Here is a 20646-nt window from a genome sequence, read left to right on the forward strand (position 1 = left end):
CCCTTCCCTCTTCTCCTTTCCCCTTCCCCCTTTCCCTTTCCCTTCCCTTTTCCCCTTCCCCTTCCCCTTTGCTTTTTCTTTTCCACAGGGTCTCCCTCTGTCACTCAGGCAGGATTGCAGTGGCGTGATCATAACTCACTGCAGCCTTAATTCCTGGGCTCCAGTGATCTTTCCATCTCAGCCTCCCAAGTAACTTGGAGTTCAGGACTTTGTTTTATTTCACTTTTGTAGAGGTGAGGTCTTGCTGTGGTGCCCAGGATGGTCTCAAACTCTTGACCTAACGCTATCCTCCTGCCTCAACCTCCCAAAGCCCTGGGTTTACAGGCATGAGCCACCACACCCCACCTCAATTCTTTCTTTCAATTCTTTTGGTGTATACTTGGAAATAGTTGCCAGATCATAGGGTATAATCCTTCTAATATGCTGCTAGATTAGCTTTACCAGTATTTTTTTTTTTTAAGATTTAAAAAATCTATATTCATAAAGGATGTTGGGCTATAATTTTCTTGTGATGCTTTTATCTGGCTTTGGTATCAGGAGAGTATTGGTTTCATAGAATGAGTTAAGTGTTTCCTTGCTTCTATGTTTTTTTGGAGACTTTGAGAAGGATTGGCATTTTTTTTCTTGAAATAATGGGTAGAATTCACCAGTCTAATTATCTGGTTCTGGGCTTTTTTATCTGAGTGTTCTGTGATTACTGATTTAATCTTTTTATATGTTATTGGTCTGTTCAGATGTTCTATTTCTTCTTGAGTCATTTTTGGTAGTTTGTATATAATTTTATTTAGGTTATCTGATTTGTTAGCATATAATTATAGTATTTTTAAATATTTCCTTTTATTTCTGTAAGGTTGATAATAATGTTCCCACTATCATACCTGATTTTAGTGATTTTAGTCTTCCTTTTTCCTTTGGTCAGTCTTTCTTAAGGTTTGCCAATGTTACTCCCCTTTTTAAAGAACTTACCGCTCATAGTTGCTCACACTCAAAGTCCCAGCTACTTGGGACGCTGAGTCAGGAGGAGTGCTTGAACCCAGGAGTCTGAGGCTGCAGTGAGCCATGATTGTGCCACTGCATTCCAGTCTGGATGACAGGGTGAGACCACCATCTCTTAAAAACCAAAGAAAACTCACTTTTGGTTTTGTTGCTTTTCTTTATTGTTTTTGTTTTCTCTATTTCATAGATCTCTGCTCTAATCTTTATTATTTCCTTTCTTCTTGCTTTGGGTTTAGTTTTCTCATATATTTCTAGTTTCTTAAGGTAGAAGTTTAGGTTATTTACTCTATTGTGATTAGAAAAGATACTTTGTATGATTGATTTCAAAATTGTTGTTTAAAAGTTATTAAGACTTGTTTGGTGGCTGAACATGTAGTCTGTCCTGGAGAATATCCCATGTGCACTTGAGAAGAATGTGTATGTTGCTATTGTAAGTGGGAGTTTTTTTTGTATATGTCTGTTATGTCTAGTTGGTTTACAGCATTGTTCATGTCTTCTGTTTCCTTGTTTATCTTTTGCTAATTATGCTATTCATTGTTGAAAGTGTGGAGTTGATGTCTCCAGCTAGTTCCCCCTTTAATTTTGTTAATTTTTGCTTCATATAGTTTGTCATATATTGTTAGATACATATGTTTATAATTATATCTTGATCTCTTTTTTATTATATGTTCTTCTTTGTTTTGTAAGAATTTTTGACTTAAAGTCTATTTGTGTGATATTAGTATAATCACATCAACTCTTTTTTTATCATTTTGTATTACAGATGAAGAAACCAAGGTTAAACTAAGAGCACTTAGGTGACTTGGCTAAGATTTCAGAGTTGGTGTTAAGGGCTTGATTTGGGATCCTGATGGTCTGGGTGCAGAGTCTTTTTTTCTAAATTACTATGAACTCTGGCTTTCTTAAATGGTAGAGTTACTTCTCTCTTCTTCTTGTGGAGTTGTACCATTTTATGTGTTTATTTATTTTGAGTTGGGGTCTTACTCTGTTACCCAGACTGGAGTGCAATGCCATGATCATGGCTGACTGTACCTTGACCTCATGGACTCAGACGATCCTCTCATCTTAACCTCCCTACTCGAGTAGCTGGGACTATAGGCATGTGTCACTGTGCCTGGCTAATTATTTGATTTTTTTGTAGAGAGGAGGTATTGCTACATTGCCCAGGCTGGGCTCAAGTAGTCATCCTGCCTTGGCCTCCCAAAGTGCTGGGATTACAGATGTAAACCACCGTGCCAGCCTTATGTTCTTTTTAGAAGTATCCTGCTCCTTTGTGCCACTGAGTGGGAATGTTTGTTTCTCATGTTCCTGTTCAGAACTTGGAATGCCCTTTCTCCCATAAAAAAAAAATTATTTATGATGGCTTGGCATAGCTGAAATTCTGTTGTTAATACTCATCTACAGTCACATAATATGTTTAAAAAGCTTCCTTTGGGACAGTCACCACAATTTATAATGTGAGACATTGTTTCTGTGGGAAACTGTGAGAAGAAATTTATTTTAAATTCACTTGCCTGAAAGATGAGACTTCAGTTATATGGAAGTTATACTTTCCTTTTTGAAATTTCTAACATTTAGAATTTACTCAGGTGTTAATAAGCCATATTTTAAAAAGGACAAACATAATTAGTTTGTGCACAAATTTTATTTTGTTTAGCTTTGATTAATTTGTTGACTAATGTCTTTCAGGGTTATTCGAATGCTCAGAAGAATGTTCTTCTTCAGGTGGAGCAGAACTGTGTTCGTAATTCTTATGACGTTTTCTCTTTGCTACGGTAAGAAACTTGCTAGAGTCCTCCCGAATTCTAAAGACTCTTCCTAATTTTGAGTTTGTGACATTTCAATGTGAGAAAGTATATGGGAGCTTTAGAGGCTGTTATTCACGCATAGCATTTTTTAGTGCAAGCCTCATAAATTTTGTAGCTATAATGATTTAAGTTTATCTCTTTTACAAAGTCTTTGGAAAGCCATTTCCTTTCTCTGGACAGTGAAAAGAGTGCTTGGAAGCCAGTGATCTTAAAATAGGGATGTAAACTATTTTCTGGTCTCCTGTATTCTACAGAACAACAACTAGTGGTGCAAAATTTAGGCTTAATCAAGTCCTAACAACGACAGCATCACTAGAAAAGCCCTCCAGCAGCCCCAAACATGGCATTGAGTTTTGGTCTTCTTAAAAGAATCATGTTTGGCAAACCCAAGAGGCTTTTTATATATCTAATGCACAAAGGCTTTTAATATATCTAATGCTTTTTATATATTAAATGCCTCAGCTCTATATATTCGTAATGTCTCAGCTTAATTTTGAAAGATTTTAAAAATTGACTTTAATTTAATTTAATTTAATTTTTTTAAGAATTTTTTAATTTTTTTGAGTCAGAGTCTCACTCCGTCGCCCAGGCTGGAGTACAGTGGCACGCTCACAGCCACCCCAGTATTGACCTGCTGGGCTCTGGTGATCCTTCCACCTCAGCCTTCCAAATAGCCGTAACTACAGGTGTGTGCTACTGCACCCCAGCTAATTTTTGACTTATTGTAGAGACGAGGTCTCGCCAAGTTGCCCTGGCTGGTCTCGAACCTGTGGGCTCAGGCAGTTCACTCGCCTAAGCCTCCCAAAGTGCTGGGATTACAGGCTTGGGCCACCGCTCCTGGTTGGCTTTAATTTTAAATGTGATAGGTCATCAAGGATATTTTCCTAGAGTGCAAGCTACCAAAATAAATGTAATTCAAAATAAAGTTAACAGTGACACTCAACCTATGTTCACCCTACTCAGACAGATTGTTCATTGAAGTTTGATTTTGGCAGTATTTTCTAATATTTACCCAACACATCATAAATTTCAGACCATTAGATATCCTAGATATGTATCTATTAGAGGAATAGTTCAGAAGGATGCTTGAGAAATGGCTATTTTATAAACATTATGAAATTGGCCTTTCCTTTGTGAAACTTGAATCTTATTATATATGATGATGATATAGAGTTTGGTCACATGGACTGTGTAAGTTAAGAAGTAGTGATTTTCACTAAAGTAATCTCATATGTTTAATTATTTTTGAGACGATCCTTACACCTTGACTGCTTAGGATATATAACAGAATAGACAAGATCTTTTAGTTAGAGGGTGGGCATGGGGGAGCTGCCAAAATGAATACATTTTAAAACCTATTCAGTTTGGAACACATTGAGTTTTAAGTTTCAAAAAGAGGAATGTCCAGAAATTGTTTGAAATGTTAGTAAGCCACTAATATTTCATGACCTCTCTTTCCCTCAGTAAAATGAGGGTATAGATACAATTATTTTAAAGATATTTTCTAAGTATAAGATTCTGTGATCTTACTAGAGAAACCAGTAGAAGTAAAAGAAAAAATACTTGAAGAGGAAGAAGAGGATTTGGGATAGTGATGCGTCATAGATACTAAGAGAGTAATTTCAAGGAGTATCGAAAGCTTTGCAGTAACAGAAACCAGAGACTGATGAAAGACTGCTGGGTCTTATGAAGCAATGTAGTATAATAAGAATGCTTTGATGAATCTGATCCTTTCTTTATTCCTGATTTATCCTCATTCATGTAACATCTCTGATTATTTTAAAAGGTAGAAGCAGTGATGTTACAAATTTGTGTAATGTTCAAGCATTTTCACATTTGTTATCTTTTTCTCTTGGAAGTTTTTGTGTTCACAGCTCTGGAATGATAACCTTTGTCTTAAGTGTAGAAGCTGAGGCCAAGAGGCATTTAATTGATTTATCTTTTTGAGGGCACACAGCAAATAAAAGCCAAACTGCAAGTTGTTTTTAAGGTTTTCTGACCAGCATGTCTTGTAGATACTTTGTTTTTCTTTTCTTTCCTTTTTTTCTTTTTTTGGTCAGGGGTCTCACTGTGTCTCCCAGGCTGGAGTGCAGTGGCACGATCACAGCTCATCAGCCTTGACCTACTGGGCTCAGGTGATCCTTCTGCTTTAGCCTCCCAAGTAGCTAGGACTACAGGTATGCGCCACCACATCAGCTGATTTTTTATTTTTTTTTTATTTTTGTAGAAATGAGATCTTGCAGCCAGGCTCAGTGGCTCAGCCTGTAATCCCGCACCTTGGGAGGCTGAGGTGAGTGGATTGCCTGAGTTCCCGGGTTCGAGACCTGCCTGGTCAACTTGGTGAGACCTCATCTCTACAATAAATCAAAAAATTAGCTGGGTGTGGTAGCGCACGCCTGTAGTTCCAGCTACTTGGAAGGCTGAGGCAGAAGGATTGCCGGAGCCCAGCAGGTTGAGGCTGCGGTGGCCCGGAGTGGCCACTGCATTCCAGTTTGGGTGACAGAGTGAGACTCCAACTCAAAAAGAAAAAAGAAATGAGATCTTGCTGTGTTTCCCAGCCTGGTCTCAAACTCCTGAGCTTGAGCAATTCTCCCTCCTCAGCCTTGCAAAGTGCTGGGATTACAGACATGAGCCACTGCGCCCCAGCCTTGTAGATCCCTTTAATAGTCACCTTCCAAGACTGGTGGTTAAAAGGTGCATATGTCATAAGGACCGAGGAAATTTTTTGAAAAGCACAGTGTTCTGCATAAATGTAAAGCCATCAGACTAATTTGGTAGTTACCTAATTATTTAACATTGATCTTGCAGTGATTTAACTCTTGGGATTTCATATCTAGGATCCTATCCGAGTTCCTCAGTAATTCAAACTGCCTTATTAAGTTTCCTTATCACCATTTATAGCTAATAACAGAGATATACTTTTCCTGAACCAGATCAACAGTCTGTTTATCAACCAGATTACCTGAACCCAGGGAGTTAGTTACTCTGGAACTGGAAACTTGAAATTGTCATTGTTGGCGACCCCCTTGGGTCCCCTCCCACTGTGGGAGCTATTCTGTCCTCTTGGTAAATTCTGCTTAAAAAGAAAAGAAATTGTCATTGTCAACGTTAATGAGTAAAATGGAACTTTCTGTGATCGTTCTCTCAGACATTAGAAGAGTACCCATCATCTGCTCTATTTGCCGTAGAGATTGCCATGAATATGTGAAGTACTTGCTGAGAAACTTTGTACCTGTCACATTAAACTATTGTTCATAGTTTTGTTTCTAACTTAGGCAACATTATCCCTGGATGGAGTCGTTTGAAAAAAAAATTCCCTTTTTTTCACCTGATGCTGTCTTTATATAAATTGCTGCCACTTGATATGTAATTTTATGTGAAAACACACAGAGTCTGAATCTTTAATGTCACTTTATAAAATTCTCCATGCTGTTTGGAGTCAGGATTAAAACCCAGGTCTCCTGATTCTGTTTTTTGAGAGTATATTCAAGTTAATAACTTTCACTGTACTCTTATGCCACTGGGAGACATACATTCCCTCCACTTTTTGTGTTGGAGTGTCACAGAAAAGTAGGAACTCTTGACCAAGGCAAAGACTTTGGAGCACCTAAAACCAGGGCATTAAAGTGTCTTCAGTTGTATATGTTGTACTGTTTTTTGTTGCTTTTTTTTAGAAAGTAAGAGTTTATTAAGAAGACAGAAAAGCTCCCCCAGCAGGAGGGGACCTGAAAGAGGGTTGCCCTGTTGAACTGTTTTATAGGAAAACAGTGACCTGAGATTTTATTCAGCAGCTTTGGCCTATAATTAGTCATTGCCAAAGTATTAGCAGCTCTTTCCAAATTTATAGTTAGTGTGTGATGGTAATCGAACTTTTGCTTCTTAACTGTTAGAAATCTCTGCATTAGAGTTTGCTTTCAGGTAAACAGACATGTAATTAGAACAGTTAATAACTGTACTCATTGTTATATTTGATACTTTAGGCTGTTCACCACAAGGTGTCTTTAACGGGTTTGAAATTTTATTTATATTTACAATTTTGTCTTTTTAAAAATAGATGGGGTCTTACTATATTGCCCAGGATGGTCTTGAACTCCTGGGCTGAAGATCCTCCCACCTCAGCCTCCTAAAGTGTTGAGATTACAGGCATGAGCTACCATACCCAGCCTGTTTTTACAATTTTGGGGTGAGAAAAGTAGAAGTCTTCAATGGAGTATAAAACAGTGTTAGAAATGATGAGTAATCAGCATTCATTTTTAGAAGTGAACTTTTAAATCTCTTATTGTTTCTTCTAGGTTAAGGAATATAGACTTATTAGATAGCTTTTTCCTTTTGTTTTTTTTTTTTAATCCTGTTGGTGATAGGGAATTATTGAAAGATTGTAAAGAGAGGAGGAGTGATTTGGTCGGGTTTGCAATTAGCAATTCTAACTGTGGCGACTGTGAAATAGACCTGAAGGGTGAGACTGGAAGCAAGGATTCGTGTCTAATCTTACCTGTTCTCTGAAACTGAAAGATTATTTTTGGTGTTAAAAAACTCATTTTAAAAAAATAGTTTCTAAAAGAGGTAGCTCTATTGTAGTAAGTCAAGTAGTAATTCTGATTTTCTTCTAGTACAATTTTTATTGTTTTTTTTTCTTTTGAAATGTCTTGGTTTTGCCAGTTTAATAAGTGGAAGTATGGTGGAAAAATCAAGGGCTTTGGTTCTTTCCTTAGGTTCCAATTCTAAAACTGCTGTATGCAGATAGGCTGGATGCAAGATTTGGGCAGGTTATTTAACTTTTGTATGCCTCAGCCTACTTTTGTAAAATGGAATATTGTCTCATGCCATTGGGAATCTTGATAGAATTAAATAAGGTAAAATATTTGAAAGATCCCAGAACAGTGACTGACATATAGTAGATATTTACTAACACGCGTTTTCTTCTTCCTCTTTACTTCCCCAATCTTGGAGTGAACTTTTCCCTCTAAGCCAATGTTCCTTTTCCTTATTATCACAAGCCTTTCTACTTGTCAGTATCCTTTTCCTTTCTCTTCCCCTCATTCTAGTGTTTGTCATCTCTGCTTTCAAGGTTGCCTTTATTAATCTTAAACAGCCATAATAAACAATATTAAACGTGTATGTCTTTTCTCCCTTATGATATTGTAAGCTTCTTGAAGGAAGAGGTTATTTCATATGGCTGGATGTATTTTCTTCTTTCCTTCTATGTTATCAACAATTCCTGGTTCATTGTTGGAGTTCAGTTTGGTACACCTCCCAGATCTTTATGCTTGCTGCCTAGAAAAGCCAATTTACCCACAAAGCAGTAGTTGTGGTAGAGAAAGAGTTTAAGAATTCTGAGCTGCTGAGCAAGGAGGATGGGAGATATTTCTCAAATCTGCCTCTCAGGGAAATTTAGACAACGGTTTTTAAGGATAATTTGGTAGGCCAGGGCTAGGGAATGGTGCTGCCGATTGACTGCAGATGAGGTCATAGAGGTGTTGAAATTGTCTTCCTGTGCAGAGCCAGTGTCTGGGCAGGAGTCACAGGACCAATTGAGTCTGTTCGTTGGTATGGATCATGGGTTTAGGAGGGGTCTGTTGGTCCACTAGAAAGCAAAGTCTGAAAACTATCTTGAAGGCCAGTTTTAGGCTTATGTTATCTATAGGAGTAATTGAGAGAGTTACAAATCTGGTGAACAATGGGCACAGGAGGGAGGGGGACTTCCCAACTATCGAAGCTGTTTATGTGGATTAAGCTTCTGGATACCATCAAGCAAGTCAGTAAGACCCACAGCCCATGGCTCTTCAAGGGAAAAACAAGTTAATTAATCTTGCAGGCAGCTGCAGGGGCTAGGATGTGCATGGAGGGAGAAAAGGCCTGAGAGAACCTTATGATTTAGCTGTGCTGATATCCTAACGGAGTTCAGGCTCCTATCACAATCTAACCTTGTGGACTTTTATTGATTTCATGTAGACGGTTTCACTCTGGCTCCCGTGCTTATTAGGTTTCTTTTATGCTTACTCTTTCTCCCTAGGTACTCTCTTCTGCTACCAGAGCTTCAAACAGCACATCCACGCGTTAATAACTCTCAAATCTCCATCTCCAGTTCTTACCTCTTTTGAATTTTCCATTTGTATTTTCCAGTGACCACTGGATATTTATGTCCTTGGGATACCTCAACCCCGACATGTCCAGAGCCACACTCATTCACTTAATCCTCCTCTTCCTTTCCTTTTCCTGGTTTGTGTAATGGTATTGTCACAATCTCCCAAGCTAGTAATCTTAGTTATTTTTGCTTCTGTCATTCTTCTTCCTTCAGTGTTACATACATGTAGTTGTTTATAAATCCCATTGATCCCTTGATGAGATGTCTCATCCATTTACCATTCTCTTTTTTGCTTCTATTTTTGTGGACTATCCCCTGACCACCTAACTAGTCTCCCTACTTTCTTTCATGTGGTTAATAGCTGTTATTTATTGAGCTCTTACTTTGTGCCGGAACCATTCTGAGTGCTTTCCAGTAATTAACTCTTAATTCTCACTGCAGCTTTACATGGTAAGAGCTGTTCCTATTTTTCTTTACATTTGAGGAAATTAAGGCACAAAACAGTTACAGAATGTTAAAGCCTATGTTCAAACCCAGACAGTCTAGCTCCAGAGTCCGTCTTCTTAGTATATTTTATAGTCTTATATCTTTTACACTGCTCACGTACAGTTTGCCACATTGCTGCCAAAGTGATCTTTTAAAAGATACATCAATTTTGTCACCCACTGAGCTTAGAAATCTTTGAGCCATCATGTACAGGATAAAGTTCTCACTTCTTAATGTGATATTCAAAGGATATTGTTCGGTACACCCCCACAGGGACTATAGTCTTTATTTCAAGTCCTCCCATGCTCTACCTGTGTAATTCATTGTGACCATTTATGGAGCACTGATTGTGCTATAATTAGTTTTTTTTCTCTTCTCTCTTTAATACCCCAAACTGAGGGCTCTTCAGGCAAGAATCTTTGTTTTACTGATCTTTGCATTATCCCTATACAGTGTGCATCATATATATTAAGCAGGTGGTAAATGCTGTTCAGGTGGTAAATGCTGTTCTTGTTGATTGTATTGAGCTGTTGTTCAGGCTGCAGAGGACTGAGGTTATCTTATTTCTATTGGTTTGCATCTGGTAAAATGAGGGTTGTAAAGCATTTCTAGTCTAGTATCTAAAAATGGTGAAAATGCGGTCAGATCCATGAACTGTCAGCTGTTTCTTTCAGCCACTGTCTTCCGTGTAGTATCTGGTGAGATTTCCAGGACTTTAAAAAAAAAAACTTTAATTTTGAAGATGTGGGCTACAATTCAGTGTTAGGGTTAGCTTCATTTCTTGCTGTCTGTGTCTATCTTAACAGTAATCCTCTTAATTCCTCCTCTAACTTACTTAAAATAAGCCCATAGAAACTGGGTAAGAGCCTAACCTCTATTATGAAAAGTAAAATATATAAACTTTAGTACATAAACTTTGTGACATCTGCTTACAGCTGAGTTCTTAGCTGTCTTCTGTATAGTTGTAACCACCACTTAGGGAAAGACCACTAGGCAGGGAGGAAAAAAAAACCAACTCTTTCTGCAACCTGAAAGTTGGTTATCATATCCATAATTTACAGATTATAAACTAACTTATATTCTTAAACTTCTCATCCCATCTGTTTCCCAAACATTGCCTTAGAATAATAATTTACTTGTGAGCATTTTTCTTTTTATTTTTTGAGTTGGAGTCTCACTCTGTCGCCCAAACTGAAGTGCAGTGGCCACTCCTGGCCACCGCAACCTCGACCTGCTGGGCTCCAGTGATCCTTCCACCTCAACTTTCCAGGTAGCTGGAACTACAGGCGTGCACTACCACGCCTGGCTAGTTTTTTGATTTATTGTAGAGATGAGGTCTCGCCAAATTGCCCAGGTGGGTCTTGAACCCGTGGGCTCAGGCAGTCCACTCACTTCAGCCTCCCAAGGCGCGGGATTACAGGCTGAGCCACCAAGCCCGGCTAAGAGCATTTTTCTTTTAAAAATGAAATTCTGATCCAGGCGCAGTGGCTCATACCTGTAATCCCAGTACTTTGAGGGGTGAGAGGATTGCCTGAGCCCAGAGGTTCAAGACCAGCCTGAGCAACTTGGTGAGACCTCATTTCTACAATAAATCAAAAAATTAGCCAGGCTTGTGGCTGAGGTGGAATGATCGCCTGAGCCCAGCAGGTTGAGGCTGTGGTGGCTGTGATAATGCCACTGCACTCCAGGCTTGGCGACAGAGTGAGATTCTGACTCAAAAAAAAAAAAAAAAAAACGAAATTCTGTAGGTGAAAGTATTTTCTATCCAAATGGAGGGAAGGAAATTTGCTTCCAGGGAGGCAAATAAAGGACTTCCAGAAAAATCTGTAAAAAGGGTTGGGTTAAAAGTCACAAAATTGGGGAGGGGGACATACTCCATCAACAAGAATACCTGCATAATGAATATTTGTATACCTAACCCTGAATTGTACCCCACCTCTTCAAAATTTTTTTTAAAAAGTCACAAAATCCTGGAAATCTCACCAGATACTGTGCGGAGTTTGCTTTGTTTGTTATATACTCTTTAATCCTGGAACATAGCTGAGTGATAAATCATATTAGCTACTGTACTACTTTGATAGTTGCTATGTTTGGATTCTCAAACAGCCCTGTTTCACTACTTTAGGTAAAAACTGAGAGAGAGAAAAGTAGTTCAACAATAAAGAGAAGCAGATGAAGTTAAAAAAAGGAAAAAAAGCTAGCTGATTCTTTTATAGAAGCAATCAGTCCTTTGCCCAAGCTCATCTCCATATTGTAGTTTGTCATTCAATTTACTGTTGAGAATTATTGACTGTACTGTTTTAGTTCTTTTTTTGGATTGGGTTCTCACCCTGTTGCCCAGGCTGGAGTGCAGTGGCACTATCAGGGCTTACTGTACCCTCAACCTCCTGGACTTAGCTGGGACTACAAGCACATGCTACCATGCCTGGCTAAGTTTTAATTTTTTTTTGTAGAGATGAGGTCTTGCTGTGTTGTCTAGACTGGTCTTAAACTCATGGGTTCAAGCAATCTTCCTGCCTTGGCCTCCCAAAGTGCTGGTGTTACAGGCATGAACGCTTAGCCGTAGTTTTAATATCCAGAGATATCAATTGTTTTCCCAAAGGACACAGATAGATTGTAGCATTATTCCTTACCCCGAATCCCTATTGGCAATGGGTATCATCATTTTTTTGTAGTTTTTGCTAATTTAGTGAATGTAAATTGACACTTCAGTGTTAGGTTAATTATTGTTAGCCTGATACAAGTATTTAGTTTGAGCAACAGGTGAAATATAACATCTTTCTTGAGTCTGTTAGCTGTTTAATATATTATTCTGAGAATCTGCCTGTTTATTTACTTCACCTATTTTTTAAAAATTGAGTTGCTTTCATTTTTCTCATGACTTTTTAGACGTCCTTGGTACTTTTCCCCCAAATATATCAATTGCATCTTAACTTATGATACCCTATATAAAACATTTATATTTGTTGTATTATATAATTTAAAAAAATTCTATGTCTTCTAGGCGCTCTTGGTTTTTAGAGAACGCTCCTATGAGGTCTGACAATTAAGTTCACGAACTCATCCTAGAAAAGTGCTATATATACCTCATTGCTGAATATCGAAGTACTCCCCTTGGGAAGCTATGCACCAACACCAGCACCTAGTTCACCCATCAAAGCAATTTTGCAATGGCCATCAGAGCTGTCATTGCAAGAACGTCAGAGTTTGAATTAGAGCAATGGACAAACATTAAATTTCTTGGTAAACTTGACAAGAGTGGCAGTGAAGCCAGGGACATATTAGTCAAAGTTTATGGGGATAATGCCATGAAGAAAACGGTGGTGTACAAATGGATTAAACGTTTTTCTGAGAAGAGAGAGAGCATCACTGATGAAGAGAGGTTAGAGCAGCCAGTGACAAGCAGAACTGATGAAAACATTGCAAAAATTTGTCAAATGGTGTGTCAAAATTGTCAGCTGACTGTGAGAAGCATAGCAGACAAATAAACATTGATGGAGAAACAGGATAATCTTAACTGAAAATCTTGGCATGAGAAAACTCTGTGTGCAAAAATGTCCCGAAGTAGCTCTTGCATCATGACAGTGCACCAGTTCACACAGCACTGTCTGTGAGGGAGGCTTTAGCCAGTAAACAAATAACTGTATCAGAACTTTTTCCCTGCCCACCTGATGTGGCCTCCAATGACATTTTTCTTTACCCGAAGATAAAGGAAATATTAAAAGGAAGACATTTTGATGACATTTTGGGCATCGAGTGTAATACTACAACAGCTCTGATGGCCATTCCAGAAAAAGAGCTCCAAAATTGCTTTGACAGGTGGATGAGGTGTTGGCATCAGTGCATGGTTCCACAAGGGGAGTACTTTGAAGGTGACTGTAGTGATATTCAGCAATGAGGTATGTAGCACTTTTTCTAGAATGAGTTCGTGAACTTAATTGTCAGATCTCATTTGCCTTGTTTCTACAAGTATTTTCTAAGTTATCTTTGAGATTTATCATTTTACTTTTAAAATTGAATCTTTAATACAATTTTAAATTTATTTTTAAGCATTTTGTATAGATATTCTTTATAGTGTGAGGTAGAGATTAATTTTCTTCACAGAGGAATTCAGTGTGCCAGCACCTTTCTTTTTTCACTGAATTTTTCAAAAAAATTTTTCTATTTATTTATTTATTTATTTAAGTTGGAGTCTCACTCTGTCGCCCATACTGGAATGCAGTGGCCGCTCCCGGCCACCGCAGCCTTGACCTGCTGGGCTCTGGCTATTCTTCCACCTCAGCCTTCCAAGTAGCCGGAATTACAGGTGTGCGCTACCATGCCCGGCTAATTTTTGATTTATTGTAGAGATGAGGTCTCGCCTGCCCAGGCGGGTCTCGAATCCGCCGGCTCAGGCAATCCGCTCACCTCAGCCTCCCAAAGGCGCAGGATTACAGGCTGAGCCACCGAGCCTGGCTTATTTATTTATTTTTTTAAGTCAGAGTCTCACTCTGTCACCCAGGCTTGAGTGCAGTGGCACAATCATGGCTACTGCAGTCTTAACCTTCTGGACTTAGTCGTTCTTTCTGCCTTAGCCTGCCAAGTAGGTAGAACTACAGGCACAGGCCATGATGCCTGGCTAATTTTTTAATTTATTGTAGAGACGAGGTCTCACCTAGTTGCCCAGCCTGGACTCAAACTCCTGGGCTCAAGCAGTCCTCTCACCTTGACATCCTAAAATGCTGGGATTATAGGTATGAGCCACCACGCCCAACTTTCCCACTGAATTTAAATAACACTTCTGTCATATGTTAGAACCTCATATATACTAGGGTCTGTTTCTGGATTCTCTCTCTCTCTCTCTTTAATGATCTTTTGACTATTCTTATTTTTATTTTTATTCTTTTTGAGTTGGAGTCTTTCTGTCGCCCAGACTGGAGTGCAGTGGCCGCTCCCGGCCACCGCAGCCTCGACCTGCTGGGCTCCGGCGATCCTTCCGCCTCAGCCTTCCAAGTGGCTGGAATTACAGGCGCGCGCTACCACGCCCGGCTGATTTTTTGATTGATTGTAGAGATGAGGTCTCGCTGCCCAGGCGGGTCTCGAACCCGCGGGCTCAGGCAATCCACTCACCTCAGCCTCCCAAAGGCGCGGGATTCCAGGCTGAGCCCCCGAGCCCGGCTTGACTATTCTTTTATCACTTTCAGATTTATTTAATTACAGTAGTTTTTTGGTATGTTCTAATGTAAAATAAGGCAAGTTCCCCTGTTACTACTCTTCTTTTTCAGCCTAATTTTGGCTATTCTCAGAACTTTCTTCTTCTTCTTCTCCCTTTTTTTGGGAACAGTCTCACTCTGTCGATTAGACTGGAGTGCAGTGCCATGATCTTGGCTCACTTCAGCCTTAACCTCCTGGGCTTAAGTGATTCTCCCACCTCAGCCTCCTGAGTAGCTGGGACTACAGGTGTGTGCCTCAATGCCCAGCTAATTTTTAAAATTTATTATTTTTATTATTTTTTTTGGTAGAGACGAGGCCTCACTGCGTTGTCCAATCTGGTATCAAACTCCTGGGCTCAAGCAGTTCTTTGCTTGACCTCTGACATGCCTGGCCAGAATTGTTTTCTTTTATATGAACTTTGAGATTATTTTGTCCATTCTAAAAAATAAGCCTTATTGGAATTTTGATGGAAATTTATATAATAATTGAATTTATGTATTAATTTTGAGAGAGCTATCATTTTATTTTAGTATTCCTGTCCAGGAACATGATATTTCTTTATATTTATATTTTATTTTATTTCAACAAGATTTTCTTCATATGGTCATTTGCCCTTATGTTAATTTTGTTCTTAAGTATGTTATAGTGTTTACACTATTTTGTATAAAATATGCCTTCCATTTCCATTCCTGTGTGCTTATTGCTAGTATAAGGAAAAAGCTGTACTTTTATGATAATCTTATTTCAGTAAACTATATCTACCTGCTTTTCTTGGGGTTTTTGGGAACGTTCTCTCTCTCTTTCTTTCTCTCTCTCTTTTTTTTTTTTTTGACATGTGCATAGTATAGGCCTGTTTTTTCTTCTTTAATGTTTTACTGATTTTCTAGTCTTAGGCCATTTTCTAGTAAACCTTCTAGAACTGTCAAAATAAAGTTGAAAAGTAATGGGCATAGTGGACATCCCAGTTCATTATTTTAATTGAAAGGATTCAGTATTTTACTGTTCAGGATATTTTCTGTTATTTTTGAAAATTATTTTAAATAATTCTTTCTGTGTACTTAATGCTTTTATTAGGAATGGATGGTGAATTTTTTAAAATGCCTTTTTTCCATTTATTGATATTATATGTTTTCTTTTTTCTAATTTATGGTTGTCATATGATACATAGATATTATCGCTTAGTTATAGATTATGCTTTCGCTCATTACTGTAAGCTAGATCAGTTTATAGTATTAGTAGTTGTTTTTTGGGAGGGATGTTAAGTACCCATTTCTCCCAAGGTCTTAAAATTGAATTATGAATTTTTTTTCATCTAATTCTTCTGTGATCCTAATCTGTAAAATGATGTTAATAATAGCATCTACCTCATTGGGTTGCTGGGAAGATTAAACTAATCCTGAATCATATGTGTCAACTATCAGCATCATCAGAAAGAGATTAAATAATAATCTTGGGAATTTTTAGTTCTTTAAAGGTTTGTTAGAACTTAGCTATTAAATCCAGTTCAGGTGCTTTCTATAATAATAAATCTTATCATTTCAATTCCTTTAGTGCTATTTGCTCTATGTACTTTTTAACTTTTCTCCTTGGTTTATTGTTGGCAATTTTTTTTTTGTAGGAATCCATCTCCTTCCTCTAGATTTTCAAAATTATTGCTGAAAGAATGCATATAGTTTTATTTTATAATTCTCTTAATTATTTTAGTAATTTACAGCACATTTTCTAATTTAACACAGAAACCACTTTAGTATTTTAGTTAGAAATATTGTAATATTCTTATGGTTTGAGGTTTTACATTTAGGTCTCTGATCCATTTAGAGTTAATTTTTGTGTATGGGGATAGATAGGGGTCTTGTTTGAATGTTCTGCATGTGGTCAGCCAGTTTTCCCAGCACCATTTACTGAATAGATTGTCCTCTCCCTAGTGGTGAGTGGTGGAGGCTTTGTCAAAGATGAGTTGGTTGAGAAACTGAGGTTTTGCTTCTGGAATCTCAGTTCTATTCCATTGGTCTATATGCCTGTTCTTGTACCAATACCAAGCTGTTTTGATTATTGTAACTTTATAGTAAAGTTTAAAGTCTGGTAGTGTGATACCTCCTGCTTTGTTCTTTTTGCTGAGGATTGTTCTGGCTATTCTTGGTCATTTGTGTTTCCATATGAATTCCTGTATTGCTTTTTCTAGATCTGAGAAGAATGTTGCTGGTAATTTGATAGGTATTGCATTAAATCTGTAGATTGCCCTAGGTAAGATGACCCTGCAATCCCCCTTCTGGGAATATACCCTGAAGAACTCAAATCACTCTATAAAAAAGATACCTGCACACGTATGTTTATCACAGCATTGTTCACAGTAGCAAGATCATGGAACCAACCATGCTGTCCATCCAAAGAGGACTGGATTAAAAAATGTGGTACATATATACAATGGACTATTACACAGCCATAAAAAAGAACAAAATCATGAATTTTGCAGCAACCTGGATGGAATTAGAGTTTATAATACTGAGTGATCTCTCATAGAAACAAAGATCTGAGTATCACATGTTCTCACTCATAAGTGGACCTTGAACAACTATCATAATACTATAAGAAAAGGATTGACAGTGGCGGGAAACTATGGGGGGGCAGGGAGGTGGGATTAACAGTAGTCAATATCTGTCTGGGGACGGAGGGCACACCTCAACAAGGGTACCTATACAATGCATATTTGTATAACTAACCTTTAACTGTACCCCACAATTTTAAAATTAAAAATATGTTTTAGGAAAAAAAAAGAAATATTGTAATATTATGAACACTTCTTGGACGGGATGCTTTCTGATGTTGAAATTGTAGTAACTTAGTGTGAGCTAAAACAAAGTATTTCAGGTACTTTTGCCTATGTAGTGCTCTTCAGAGTGAAAGTAGAGAACATAGACTATGTAAGTTTTGGGAACCTGTGTCTTTAGTTTACAATGTTTTCCCTAGCATATGGCACTGACCTGGCTCAGAGTAAATATTCAACAAATATTTGTTAAATGAATGAATGGGTGACATACAATCCTGTTGGGTAACAATTGAACAGGTTGATTTTCAGAGGAATTTTTTTTTTTTTGAGTTGGAGTCTCACACTGTCCCCCAGGCTGGAGTGCAGTGGCACACTCATGGCCACCCCAGCACTGACCTGTTGGGCTCCAGTGATCCTTCCGTCTCACCCTTCCAAGTAGCTGGAACTACAGGCGTGTGCTACCATGCCTAGCTAATTTTTTATTTTTATTGTAGAGACGAGATCTTACCAAGTTTCCCAGATTGGTCTCGTACCTGCGGACATAGGCAATCCACTGGCCTCAGCTTCCTAAAGTGATGGCATTACAGCTGAGCCACTGAGCCTGGCCTCAGAGGAGTTTTTAAATGATAACCTTTAGTTAACTTTCCAAAGATGAAAAATACTAACCTTGGATATATTTTGCTGCCCTTTTGGTATATTCTTAATTTAAAAATTGGAATGTTTCATTTTAGATAATCTGCATGCTAATTAAAAATTTGTGGAAAAGCATTGTATATTCAATTAACTTCAATTTATTAAATGAGCAAACCAGTAGTCAAGATAGTTCTCCTGGTCTTTAACTAGATGTCTTCTAGGCTTTACATGCTGCTAAGTTACTTTTCCCTAGTCTACTGAATGTTTAACAGAAAGTGAGAACACAGTGGATAAATCAAGTGAGCCCTCCCAAAAGCAATGCTTAGAACTCCTGGCTTAGAGCAAAAGTTGGTTCTCAAATGTCATTGAAAAGGGGAATAAAGGATAAAAGCAGCATAAAGAAGTGAAGCGTTCTTTGAGGGCATTTGAGTATATGTAGTCTTCTGCCCAGGAGATGGTCTCTGTCTCCACCTCTGTCCTTCAAGTTTGGCTTGGAGTCACAGGTTTCCTTTACTGAGACTGCTTTGTTTAAGATGTCACTGTGAATTAAGGCTTTACCATCACGCTGCTTGTGGCTGCCTTGTAACTTCTACATTCCCACTGGTGCCAGGCATGTTCCAAGGCAGCTTTCCAAGGCTTAGTGATTTCACCCTGATGTCTATGCCAATAAAAATAACCAGTTACCATTAAACACCTACTCCACCCATAACTTGATTTTTACATGCTGTTTTATTAAGAAAATGTATCAGATTTTAGGTGAATTAATACATTATGTCCATCAGGATATCACTTGGAGTAATCAGTGTTCTTAAAGTGGGATCTTTCCACCTCTGAAGAGATTCTAAGGTTCAACATGTTTATCTGTTGAGCATGGACTTTGTAATAACTTTATTTCTAGAGTTGATTCTTTATGACTGGAAATACTCTATTAACATTAGAAGCCAGGTTATTACCTTAGGGATTTATATTCTAGTAGGACAGATTAACAGATACAGCACGCACAGGGTCTTTTATTCATTGAGAAGTTAATAATAACTTCTAAATATTTTGTGTTCTAAGAATAAGTCAGAATCCCTTCCTTTTCTACAAAGGGCTAAACAGGGGTGGAGAAAGAAAATAAGATTTAAGTATCTAAAATTTCCATTGAAATACATTAATGCTATTAAGTGGAATAGCTTAAATGCTAAAAACAGCATATATATATATAGTTTTTTTTGTTATATATTTATTTTGTTATATAACAATAGCCATGCCACTATTAAAATTCTGTTTTTCTGGTAAACAAAATGAAGCTTAGAAAAGTTGAGCAGCTGGGCTCGGTGGCTCAGCCTGTAATCCTGTGCCTTTGGGAGACTGAGGTGAGTGGATTGCCTGAGCCCGCGGCAGGCGACACCTCATCTCTACAATAAAATAAAAAAATCAGCCGGGCGTGGTAGTGCACGCCTGTAATTCCAGCTACTCGGAAGGCTGAGGCGGAAGGACCGCCGGAGCCCAGCAGGTCGAGGCTGCGGTGGCCAGGAGCAGCCACTGCACTCCAGTCTGGGCGACAGAGTGAGACTCCAACTCAAAAACAAAACAAAACAAAAAAAAGAAAAGTTGAGCACCACGGGGAGATACCCCTTATCAACAAGGGTGCCTGAACAAAGCAGGTGTATTTGTATACCTAACCCTTAACTGTACCCCACAATATCAAAATAAAAAATATTGATATAAAAAAATAAAAATAAGCCAGGCTCGGTGGCTCAGCCTGTAATCCCGCACTTTGGGAGGCTGAGGTGAGTGGATTGCCTGAGCCCGCGGGTTCGAGAACCGCCTGGGCAACTTGGCGAGACCGCATCTCTACAATAAATAAAAAAATCAGCCAGGCATGGTAGCTTGTGCCTGTAATTCTGGCTACTTGGAAGGATTGCCAGAGCCCAGCAGGTCAAGGCTGCAGTGGCCAGGAGCGGCCACTGCACTCCAGTCTGGGTGACAGAGTGAGACTCCAACTCAAAAAAAAATAAAAAATAAAAATAAAACAAAAATAAATAAATTTTTAAAAAGTCATGGAAACAGTCAAAAAAGAAAAGAAAAGTTGAGCACCTTGAACTCAACTAGTATTGAGCTACTCAGTCATGCAGAGTCCAGGTCTGCCAGGTGGCAAGGCCTTTCCATTACACTTCTCCATCTTATGTGGAGATCCTTGTGCCTTTCTTTTGTTGAGGCTGCCCAGTAGCACCCGCTTTCCTCCCAGTAACCATTTTTGATGGTTCACCTGCACCTTAAATGGGCCAGGCATTTTTTCGAGTCTTGTGGCACTCCCACAATGGAGACTTTCATAATAGGCTTTCCTAGAGCCCTCCAAAATGTGCTTAATATATTCCTCGCCTCCACACCTTCCCATGGGAGAGGTGTTAACGCCTGCAGGTTGCTGTCGAGGTGTGTCTGACTCTGTGGCCACCTGGTTCCTTTTATTATTCTTTTCCCTCAATATGTTAAATGTGAAATGATATGCCACAGTAATTTTTCCTTCATTGGCATCCCTAACTGTTCTCAGGGATGTTCCTTAAATTCAGACTCTGCAGGAAGCACACTAATGCCGTAGAGGTAAAATGACGTTTTCACAGTAGCACTGGTTTTTCTATTCCTGAGATTCTTTGATTCTAGTGACAGAGTTAGATTTGGACATTGGACGAGAA

The 20646-nt window shown here is 38.5% G+C and overlaps 1 protein-coding gene across 2 annotated transcripts in view; it reads left to right on the forward strand.

The window, feature by feature from the left end:
* UVRAG (UV radiation resistance associated) overlaps positions 1–20646 on the forward strand; it is a 303419-nt gene that overhangs the window by 66656 nt on the left and 216117 nt on the right. For both annotated transcript variants that reach the window (XM_021712220.1, XM_008057822.1), the window contains one exon: positions 2686–2771. In XM_021712220.1, the coding sequence (XP_021567895.1) occupies positions 2686–2771 (86 nt within the window). The remainder of the gene's footprint in view (positions 1–2685; positions 2772–20646) is intronic.

Source organism: Carlito syrichta, unplaced genomic scaffold (genome assembly GCF_000164805.1).
Source record: "Carlito syrichta isolate Samal-C Ts95f unplaced genomic scaffold, Tarsius_syrichta-2.0.1 Scaffold303134, whole genome shotgun sequence".
NCBI classification, from domain to species: domain Eukaryota; kingdom Metazoa; phylum Chordata; class Mammalia; order Primates; family Tarsiidae; genus Carlito; species Carlito syrichta.